Source organism: Fistularia commersonii, chromosome 10 (genome assembly GCF_037954325.1).
Source record: "Fistularia commersonii isolate RoL2024-O1a breed Wild chromosome 10, RoL_Fcom_v1.0, whole genome shotgun sequence".
In the NCBI taxonomy this organism is placed as follows: Eukaryota; Metazoa; Chordata; class Actinopteri; order Syngnathiformes; family Fistulariidae; genus Fistularia; species Fistularia commersonii.
In genome coordinates, this window is record NC_141293.1 from 7,493,956 (window position 1) to 7,504,222 (window position 10,267).

At 46.8% G+C, this 10,267-nt stretch overlaps 1 protein-coding gene across 1 annotated transcript; it reads left to right on the forward strand.

Moving 5' to 3' along the window:
- Nucleotides 1-629: 629 nt before the first annotated feature.
- On the forward strand, nucleotides 630-9,929 carry gtpbp4 (GTP binding protein 4). The gene is made up of 17 exons (XM_086153488.1): nucleotides 630-741; nucleotides 1,957-2,127; nucleotides 2,213-2,316; nucleotides 3,019-3,155; nucleotides 3,243-3,343; nucleotides 4,658-4,750; nucleotides 4,835-5,026; nucleotides 5,134-5,199; nucleotides 5,308-5,397; nucleotides 5,486-5,596; nucleotides 6,449-6,526; nucleotides 6,609-6,660; nucleotides 6,757-6,857; nucleotides 7,018-7,215; nucleotides 7,742-7,807; nucleotides 9,031-9,174; nucleotides 9,260-9,929. Exons 1-17 carry the CDS (start codon nucleotides 694-696, stop codon nucleotides 9,410-9,412), a joined length of 1,905 nt encoding a protein of 634 aa, XP_086009614.1. The 5' UTR covers nucleotides 630-693; the 3' UTR covers nucleotides 9,413-9,929.
- Nucleotides 9,930-10,267: the final 338 nt, after the last annotated feature.

The following is a 10,267-nucleotide window of genomic DNA, read 5'->3' on the forward strand; positions in this document are numbered from 1 at the left end:
GCATCACTTCATCTAACTCATTCCAGAACTTCTCCTTCTCTTCAGATTCACATCCCACCTGCGGGGCATAGCAACCAACAACATTGAGCATCACACCTTCAATTTCCAGTTTCAGACTCATAAGTCTATCTGACATTCTTTTTCACTTCCAGAACATTCCTAAAAAACTCCTCCTTCAAGATAACTCCTACTCCATTTCTCTTCTTGTCAGTACAATGATAGTACAACTTAAAGTCTGCTCCTAAGCTTCTAGCCTTACCACCTGTACTCCTGGACACACAGAATATCCACCTTCTATCTCTGCATCATGTCGACCAACTCTCTACCTTTTCCTATCATAGTCCCGATATTCAAAGTCCCCACTCTCTGTCCCAGGCTCTTTCCTTTCCTCCTCTCTCTCTGCTTCCAAACCCGCCCCCCTCCTCTTCTTCTTGTGAATGTATATGTTAGTTTTAATTGTTTCAGGTCGCCTGTTTCCTTATTTTTAACTATACTTCACTTGAATGGCTGCAGTATTGAGTGTGAACAAGCTGGGTCGATCCTTCTGCTTCCAACTGCGATACCTACCTATGACCACTAGGGGGCGCCACGACGAAAACAAGATGTTTCACAATTCTGTTTCCGGTGAAACCGGAAGAAGCTGCCCTCTTTCCCTCACCGTGCCGTCAGCGGGCAACAACGTGTCCCACCAAGATGGCACTCTATAATTTTAAGAAGATAATGGTGGTTCCCACCGCCAAGGTAAGTTTTAACCGTGTTTTTGAGGCGTTATTTTACGCCGGGTGTCCTTCCGAGAGTCGGCCGGTAAGGGGGGGACGAAAAACAGGGACGAAAGACGGTCGGGATCCACCCGGGAACCGACACACGTGTTACGTCTGGGTTCCATCCGAGTTAACGGAATAGTCGATTTACCACGAACTCTTTCCGTGTGTGTGTGTGTGTGTGTGTGTGTGTGTGTGTGTGTGTGTGTGTGTGTGTGTGTGTGTGTGTGTGTGTGTGTGTGTCCGTCCGTCCGCCCGTCCTGACCCCCGGGTTTAAAGGGTTTCCGGAAGTATCCGCCGACTTTGCTAACAGATTCCATACTTACAAAACTCCCTTAAAATGTGTGTGTTTTCGGCAACTTCCAAATCCCGTTTCAGAGGCGCCGACACTGATAATACTTGCCGTACTTTTGACGTGTATCCCGTGGATTCCGCGTCGTGTGACGTCCCAAGCGTATCCTTGCGTCGACGCTAGCAACCCCCGTGTTGCGACGTTTGACGCTTCGGTAGCGCTGAAGTTTTTACTTTCTGGCAAATGTGATATCGAATAGGTCGATCTCGATTTGGCCGAATTAAACGCGACAAAATTGAAATGTTCTTTTGTAGTCCTGTCGTGGCTTTGATTAAAACCCCATCCAGCTGTTTACAAGCAAGGATGTGTGGTGGGTAGGTTCGCAAATGAGATATGGTTCGGACTCGGATAAAGTGGCAGGCAACTGTGGGAAAAGATGGTACTGACACCAGAATTCAAGTTCAACATTTGTTTTTATGTTAAATTGAATAAACTAAATACATTTTTCGCCTTGTCAGTGTTTTGAATAACCTTGTCAGAAAGGATCCCCTTCCTTTTTAATAGCCATAATGTTATGACTCCAATATTACTGTTATTCCAATTATTTCTTCCAACCATTTTCCACGTGCCATCTCTTTAGGAAAACACGTCCTTCTTGATAAATGCATTATAACTTTGTCTTTAGTTTTCAAATAAATTGTGAGATGATATTTTAACCATATAAATATTTTACATTGATTTTATTAAATTGTTTTGTTGTGGAGGCGATTGATAGTACGTTTCATAGCCATAATGGGTAGATGTAAAGCTTTTTAAAAAGCAATCAAAAAGACCCGCAGATACACAACACAGTATCCATTAAGTCTCCAAAGATCTGAGATGCCATCCCCCCCACCCCCACAGGACTTCATCGACATCACTTTGTCCAAAACACAACGGAAGACGCCCACGGTGGTGCACAAGCATTACCAGATCCACCGCATCCGCCACTTCTACATGCGCAAGGTGAAGTTCACCCAGCAGAACTACCACGACCGGCTGACGCAGATTCTCACCGACTTCCCCAAGCTAGACGTACGTCATGCAGAACACACGTGAATATTCACATTCCCCCGGTGTGTGTGTGTGTGTGTGTATTCACTGAATATGCTACCTCCAGGACATCCACCCTTTCTATGCTGATCTAATGAACGTGCTCTACGACAAAGACCATTACAAGCTGGCTCTGGGGCAGTTAAACATCGCCAAGAATTTAATTGACAAGTAAGTTTCCTTTTAAATCAACCAAATTTGCATGTTTTGCCCCACGGCTCCAGGTCTCAGATAGTAACACACTGTAGATGACTCTAAATGAAGCCTTGTGCATTCCTCGTGTTCACCCATCAGGTTTTATTTTCAAGATTGTTGTACTAATGGTTTATTATTATGCATAATCTGGAAACGTGTTTCCCAGTTCCTTGAAATTCTTATTGTGCTGTCCACGGTGAAGCCAGACAGTCAGGAAAAACAACAAGAACAATCATTAATAAGCAGTGAAATGTGATATTTTTAATCACAATTGGGAAAATTTCAACAGGGATCGTTAAACTGGACTTTTAGAATAATATAGCAAGAGAGGCAAAGAGGATTTAGTTGGAAGCTTTCATTCATTACCTACACCGCTTATCGGCTCTTCCTGCGTGGTTTTGGACATTGGGAAGACCCCAGAGGAACCTCGCAGTGAGCACATAGAGACTCCACATAGAAAGGAATCCAACCAGGGTCCTTCTTGGTGTGTGACAGAGACGCAAGCTGCTGCACCACAGTGCATCCTTTGCGATAAATATTGGTGAATGGAAGACGTGTAATACCACAGTGTGCTAAAATAAGCAAAGTGCTTGTGTTCAGCTTCACTTAACATGACGAAACATCTTGTATTCGGAACAAACGTCTTTGTCTCAATGAGCATCCCCATATTCCCCCCAGTGTTGCCAAGGACTACGTGCGTCTGATGAAGTACGGAGACTCCCTGTACCGCTGCAAGCAGCTGAAGAGGGCGGCGCTGGGACGCATGTGCACCATCCTGAAGAGGCAAAAGTCCAGCCTGGAGTATCTGGAGCAAGGTGAGCCAAGGGACTGGCGGCTCGACACTTTGTTTTACCCCTGTGAGGCCTGTTTTTAACCCCCCTGACCTCCACCTCGGTGAACAGTGCGTCAACATCTGTCCCGTCTGCCAACCATCGACCCCAATACCAGGACCCTACTGCTATGCGGTTATCCCAATGTGGGCAAGTCCAGCTTCATCAACAAGGTAAGGGCAAAAAGCATATTCCTCATTTCATTGCTCAACTCTCCTCCGTCACCGACGAGTCGTCTTTGGTTGAGAGTGGCAGGAGATCCAGGAATTGAAGGTCCTCAGAGGCGAACCATGTAACCCAAAAGATTGTAGCATCAACGGAAATCACAGTCAGCCTTCTCTTAGTTACTGTTGCTAAGTTCAAGAAATTGTCTGACTGACCTGGAAATCTTCTTTTCAGACAGAAGGGTTTATGTGATGCTTTCAAATTTATCTTATCTTATATGATGTGTCATCAAATCTTAATGTTATCCAGACCCTGTCCCTATTAGCTTAGCTGGCAAGCTAGCTCCGTCACTCATAGCTACAATGGCGAGCGACCATGCAGCCAAACGATTTCCAGGTCTTAGCAGCTAGCCAACTACAGCATTACGGTTAGCACTGTCCTGATGTTCCTTAGAGCATGTGCATCTTCCAAGGCTTCAGCAGGGATGAGGACGTCCATGTAGCGCCATGTATTATCGGGAGGCAGCCTAGCGAAGGGTGTACCCTGTACTCCATCCCAGGCACCAGAAAATCGATGCACACTTGTCCCAGTCCCGTTCAGTTACAGCCAGTTCATGCAAAGTTCCTCAAAAATAATAATTTTACTGTAATTTCAAGAGTATTTAGCGTGCCTTAATATATGCCGCACCGGCTAGCTGATTGCTATCTTGGGCTTCCTCCTGCGCACTAAAACCGTCAAAGTCGTCTTATTCGGTGTCCGAGTTGAACAGCCTCAGAATTTCCCAGTAATTTCATCGGTCTGATATGACGAGTATAAATGTTTTAGCGGTGTGAAGCTCGTTACCCCCCCCAAAAAATCCATAAATTTGCAGCATCGTTGTTTAAGCCATAGTGTTCAAAGTGCCTGAAATTCTTTCCCCGCAATTAACCCATCATGGATGAACCTTGAGCAGTAATCTGCGCCAGGGGAGGAGTTAGGGGTTCAGTGTCTTGCCCAAAAACACTTCGGCACACTTGTAGGAGCTGGGAATTGAACCAGGAAGGTTCAAAGCCAGCTGCTTGGTGGCTTTTCTCCATTTTCAGACTTGTCACTTGGATCTGAATCCACATGCAGGAGCCTGCAGGTCTGAGCCTGCAGGCCCGCAGGGCATCAACCAGCTGACATGCCCCTGCACTATTGGTGTATAGTTTTAGGAAAACAGTACAGTACTGTCTTGTACATGACAGTGCAAAGCCTGTGTTTGCGAGGGAGTTTTGCTTACAGGTGCTTCGCATTTCAAGGAATGCTAATGCTTGCGTACCCCCCCCCCCCCCCCATGTCAGGTGACCAGAGCAGACGTAGACGTCCAGCCGTACGCTTTCACCACCAAGTCTCTGTTCGTGGGCCACATGGACTACAGATACCTGCGCTGGCAGGTACCGTGAATCATTCCGCATGAAATTGGTTTATAGATGGAGGCAGACTTGATGAATCTAAATATCCTGTTTGTGTGAGAGCAGGTGGTGGACACCCCGGGCATCCTGGACCACCCGCTGGAGGAGAGGAACACCATTGAGATGCAGGCCATCACGGCCCTGGCCCACTTGCGTGCAGCGGTCCTTTACGTCATGGACACATCTGAGCAGTGCGGCCACACTCTGGAGCAGCAGCTGGAGCTCTTCAGCAGCATTCGCCCACTTTTCGCCAATAAGGTGACACACCCCCGCTCCTCCTCCTCCCCCCGTGCTGCCAGGCCAGGTTTCTCTGCGGGTCCCTCTCAGGTTTCGGATGTGGAAGTAATGTGTATCTCTCCGTGCAGCCTCTCATCGTTGTGGCAAACAAGTGCGACGTCAAGAAGATCGTCGAACTCTCAGAGGAGAACCAGGTCGGTGATGTTTCTTCTTTATTATAAAACACTCAGACTGCTCTGTGTATCGAGCAGAGAAGATATTGATGATCTCCATCTTATGGTTGTGTCTCTGCTTGCATACAGAAAATCTTTGCCGACCTCTCAGCTGAGGGGATCCCAGTCATCGAGACCAGCACCCTGACAGAGGAGGGCGTCATGCAGGTCAAAACTGAGGTGAGAGCTCCTCCCCTCTGTCACCGGAGCTCAAGCGGCAAGTAATTTTTTTTTTCCCTCCTCATTGATGCCTCCGTGTGTCCTCCAGGCCTGTGACCGTCTCCTCGCCCATCGTGTGGAGAACAAGGTTAAGGGCAAGAAGGTCCACGACGTCCTCAACCGGCTGCACCTGGCCATGCCCAACAAGAGAGACGACAAGGTAACGGGTGTGAATGAGAGAGTTGGGAGCGAGTGGGATGGGTGTTTGACCCCGACGGGGCCGCCTCTGTCCGCAGGGAATCAACCGTCTCCATCCAATCCTATTCTCTGTTTCCTCCTCTCTCTCACCAGCTAACGTCATGTCCTTTTTCAGTGCATCCATAAATTTTCTCTTTCATTTCCCTCAAGTCCTGATTGGCATTTCACACCTCCACCATCTTCACCTCCACTTGTAGCCTCACCGTCCCGTTTAGGGCCCTCTCATTCACACATTTGTATTCTGTGACAAACTCACTCCTCTCCAGAGCATACCTCCACCTCTCTAGATTTTCATCCGCTCGCTCCCTGCTCTCACTACAGATCACACTGCATCTGCATCATGGTCCAGGGAGATTCCCGTCTAACCTCATCTGTCAGCCTGTCCATCACCACTGCAACCAAGAAGGGGCTCAGTGCTGAAGTCCCACCTCCACCTTGAACTTCTTTATCTCACCTACAGCAAACCTCACTAGTGTCTCCAAAACTGCATAGATGTCCTGCACCAATCTAACATACTTCTCTGTCCCTCTCATACAGTATCATGCTTGCTCTCACAGCCTCCTGTCATATGCCTTTTCTGGGTCTACAAAGGCACAATGCAGCTCCCTTTGACCTTCTCTGAACCTCTCTAGCTCCCCCTGACCTTAGTTGATATATGAGCAGATTGAGTAACAAGCTCGGTCACAGAACCAATTCAACTTATAAGTTGAGGTTTTATTTGACATAAGCAAGAAACTGTCAACCTTGGCCGCTCGGCTTTGTTTACCTCCGCCTTGTCCTTGCACTGCCGTTAAATCCCGGTCCCCTCCTGCAGGAAAGGCCTCCGTTCATCCCAGAGGGAGCTCTGCTGCGTAGGAGAGCCATGGAGGTGGACGCACCCAAACGCAAGCTGGTAGGTTGGGCCTTGAGCGCTGCCGAAAAACCCAAAGGGGACACGGCTGGGTAATAAGACACTTGCCTCGATCGTTGTGCAGGAGCGAGACCTGGAGGTGGAGATGGGAGATGACTATATCCTCGACCTGCAGAGTAAGCTGGCTTCGTATTCTGCGTCCACCTACTGTCCAATCAGCGCGTCTGCTTTGCAGATATAAACATTTAATTTTTCTCTGATTTTTTCCTCAGAATATTGGGATCTGATGAATGTGGACGAGAAGCAGGACAAGATCCCGGAGGTCTGGGAGGGTCACAATATTGCTGATTACATCGATCCCGACATCATGAAGGTCAGGACGGTTTGCCTGCAAAAAACAGAAATACTTTGAATATCTATTTGGAAAATCCCAGAATCCCAATTGAGGCCTTCTCTGCGTCTGTTGCACACATTCTTCTCACATAACCCTTCACTGAAGTGTCTTTCCGGTGTCTCCGCTCCCCTCCCTGCAGAAACTGGAGGACCTGGAGAAGGAGGAGGAGCTGAAGGAGCGCGCCGGAGAGTACGACTCTGACGAGGAGAGCGAGGACGAGGAGATGCAGGAGATCCGTGTCCTGGCCAAGCAGATCCGTGAGAAGAAGCACCTGATGATTCTGGAGTCCAAAGAGAAGGATGTGCACGGGCCACGCATGCCCAGGACCGCCACCAAGGTGAGGAGCACCAGGTTCCCTTGGGGTTCAATGGGTTCCCAGGTCCAATGACAAAGGGGGAATGGTTGGATGTCCTGTGATTGGCAGGTGACCAATCTAAGCCCCACCCATTGGGATTGGCGTGCCGTGTAGATCATGAATTATTTCACGGTAGCATAAGAATTAAATATAATAATCAGCAATTTTATTAAAACAAAGGGCTTTTGGAGTCATTTTGATGTCCACTTACAAGATGCTGTGACGGCGTTTCATGTCGTCTGTTAAGATCACTTTTTGATCCAACTTAGTGAAAATACACCCAACTGCCTTTGCAGAAGATAATCGAACTAGAATAGCTGAAAATTCAAAACAGTGAATGATGTACATACATATCTTCCCTCCAGCTGTCAGAGTGGTTGGAAGGGAATTTTAGAAACTGGGATTTTCTCACGGATAAATATAAATTTCAGGGGAAAAAACAACTCCATTTTTCTGGATGGCCCTGATGTAGCGACTGATCTTTCTCTGTGCTTGCATCCATGTGAAGGTTGAGAGAAAGACGCTGGAGAAGGAGATGGGTGATCTGGGTCTGGATATGGACAATAAGGACGAGGTGAGTCTCTGAATTGTTTCACTTCTTTGCTCTTGTGTTCTTAAAAAAATAAGACTGGATGTTTCCCAACTTCTACAGGAACCCTTTTTATTTTGGGTTTGTAAAATAATTTGAATGTGTGCAGAATGTAGCAGTCATTTTAGTCCATGCTTTTAAAGAAAATGTTCTCCCCTTTTTTGATTTCATTTTTAATTTAATTTCAATTAATTTTGAAAAAAAATCACCAGATATCCTGAAATATCAACTTAATACATGTTAGCAAACATTTTAATGTATTTATGATGGATATCATGATAAAGACTACAAAGAGATGAACAGGTACAGGTGTATTAGTGTGCGGTGCATTTGTCTGAGTGATGACGTGGTGGGGAAATGGACATTTCTGGGTGTGGTGGTGCTAGTGTCTGTTGATCTGCACCTCCTATGAGGGTTCCTATCGCTAGAAGAAATGGGTCTTAAGTAGAGGGCAGTTTGCCTCCTATGGATCTCCGCACCATCCTGACTGTTTGCTCCCTGTCCTGTTTGGTGGCCGGACCAAACCAGGCCATCATGGAGGTGGGACCTTTTAGGATCTCAACGTCTATGTGGGATGACCACCATAGGGTCCTCAGAGATGATGGCCCCCTGGGCACCTGTAGGTTTCCGCAGTAGCCACAGTGCTGTTTCGGAGATAGGAAGCACCTCCATTGCTTGGAGGGGGTTTGGCTCCAGAGGAGCAGCGATTCAACGTGGAGTTCAGCCATTTGAAGAATGGAGAGACATGTCCGGGGTTGCTCGTGCTTCCGATGGAGAGATAATTATTTCCTTTTTATGTTTTTAAATACAAAGAAATTTTATGTATAAAGAGGCGTCACAGTGGTGCAAGAAGGCCCCTGGTTGGATTCCCACAGAGGGACGCTCTCTGGGGAGTGTCCATTTTGTTGGTTTCCTCCTGCCCCTGAATTGAACAGACCTGAGTATGAGAGGGTGAATGGTTGTATGTCACCAATGTGCAAATGAAAGAGTGCAAGATTGTATGTCTATGTGATGTGTGAATGAGAGGATGAATGTTTGTGGTTGATGAACCGGAGGATAAGCGGTATGGATAATGAATTCATGGATTAATGTATACGTGTGTATTTATGTTTTGCTATTTTTTGTTATTTAAAATGCTAGTTCAGTCACATTTGCTCCCAAAACAAACAGTAGTTTCAGAGAACACCTCCCCTCCCTCCCACCTGCAGAGCCACTATGCCCAGATGGCCCGGCGGTCCCGCAGCGTCACCAGGAAACGCAAGCGCGAAGCCTCAGCGCCCCCCACCTCCAAAACTCGCAGCCAGAGCGCCTCCCGACCACCGCGTGACCAGTCCGGTCTCAGAGACACCAAGGTCTGGAATGATGTTTGATTCACGCACCACTTGACTCTCCTAATTTGCGCTTAGCTCACTGCTAACGTCTTTATTTGGTCCACAGATGGTGAAGAAGACAAAGACGATGATGAAGAACTCCCAGAAGGCCATGAATCGCCAGGGCAAGAAAGGAGAGGCCGACCGTCACGTGTACGACCTCAAACCTAAACACCTCCTGGCAGGGAAGAGGAAGTCCGGCGGCACCGATCGCAGATAAAAACAAACCCTCGTTTGTTTGGGACGCTCCGACTCCAAACACTCGCTGTCTGGAAAGAGAGGCTTCTGAATTTTTAATCACATTGTGTTCCTCAGCCAACTCCCCACACAGAAGGGGAAACTCTTCGGAACGCTGTATTTGATCTCTCAACATGATGCTATCGGACACTGAGGATGCGAGCACCACCACAACTATATTTCAGCATGAAGCATTGATGTTATGATGGTTTATAGCTTTTGTTTTTTCTGTCCGCTTTTCACACGAAAAGCAGTGACTGTAAGGTCACTCGTGGATTGCTTAGGTTTTCGTTCACAAAGACAGGGACATATTAGAAACCTCCACTTGTAAAGCTTGTTGAACGTACCCTTCCTCGCAAGAGTTCAGATAGCCACAACGTCTTGCTGGGTCACAAAATGGTGAAGATGATGATGCTTTTGATTCTCTCTTCTCCGTGGACAACCATGGACCTATGCGAGCCAAATAGATTAAAAAGAAGCATTTTATTATGTTAAACAAATATGCTGTCTGTCTGCTGTCTTGTTTTCTAACAAATCAGAATTATTAAGGGTGGGGTTTACTCTGAGGTGACTTGTTTTAAAAAACCCGAGTTGCTTTTGCCTCACCAGGTGAGCGCCCAGGTGAAGGAATGTTTTCATTTTACCAGCATTTTGGTAAAAGTGAAAATACAAGGGTGAACTTAAGGGTGAAAAGAGTGTTTTAATGTGAGATGGAGCACAATCTTGCAAACGTTTTATGGGAAATCAATGACGGTTATGGGTATTTATATTTTTCAAGACACCTTACGCATAATATTAATTCCTTTTTTTTTAATTAATCCCCTAACCAAATTGGATT

Bases quoted from the DNA above. Each gene is read 5' to 3' on its own strand.
- gtpbp4 (XM_086153488.1), top strand. From the start codon at position 694: ATGGCACTCTATAATTTTAAGAAGATAATGGTGGTTCCCACCGCCAAG. The intron at 5,398-5,485 runs GTGAGAGCTCCT...TGTGTCCTCCAG, and splicing joins TCATGCAGGTCAAAACTGAG to GCCTGTGACCGTCTCCTCGC. The intron at 7,216-7,741 runs GTGAGGAGCACC...ATCCATGTGAAG, and splicing joins TGCCCAGGACCGCCACCAAG to GTTGAGAGAAAGACGCTGGA.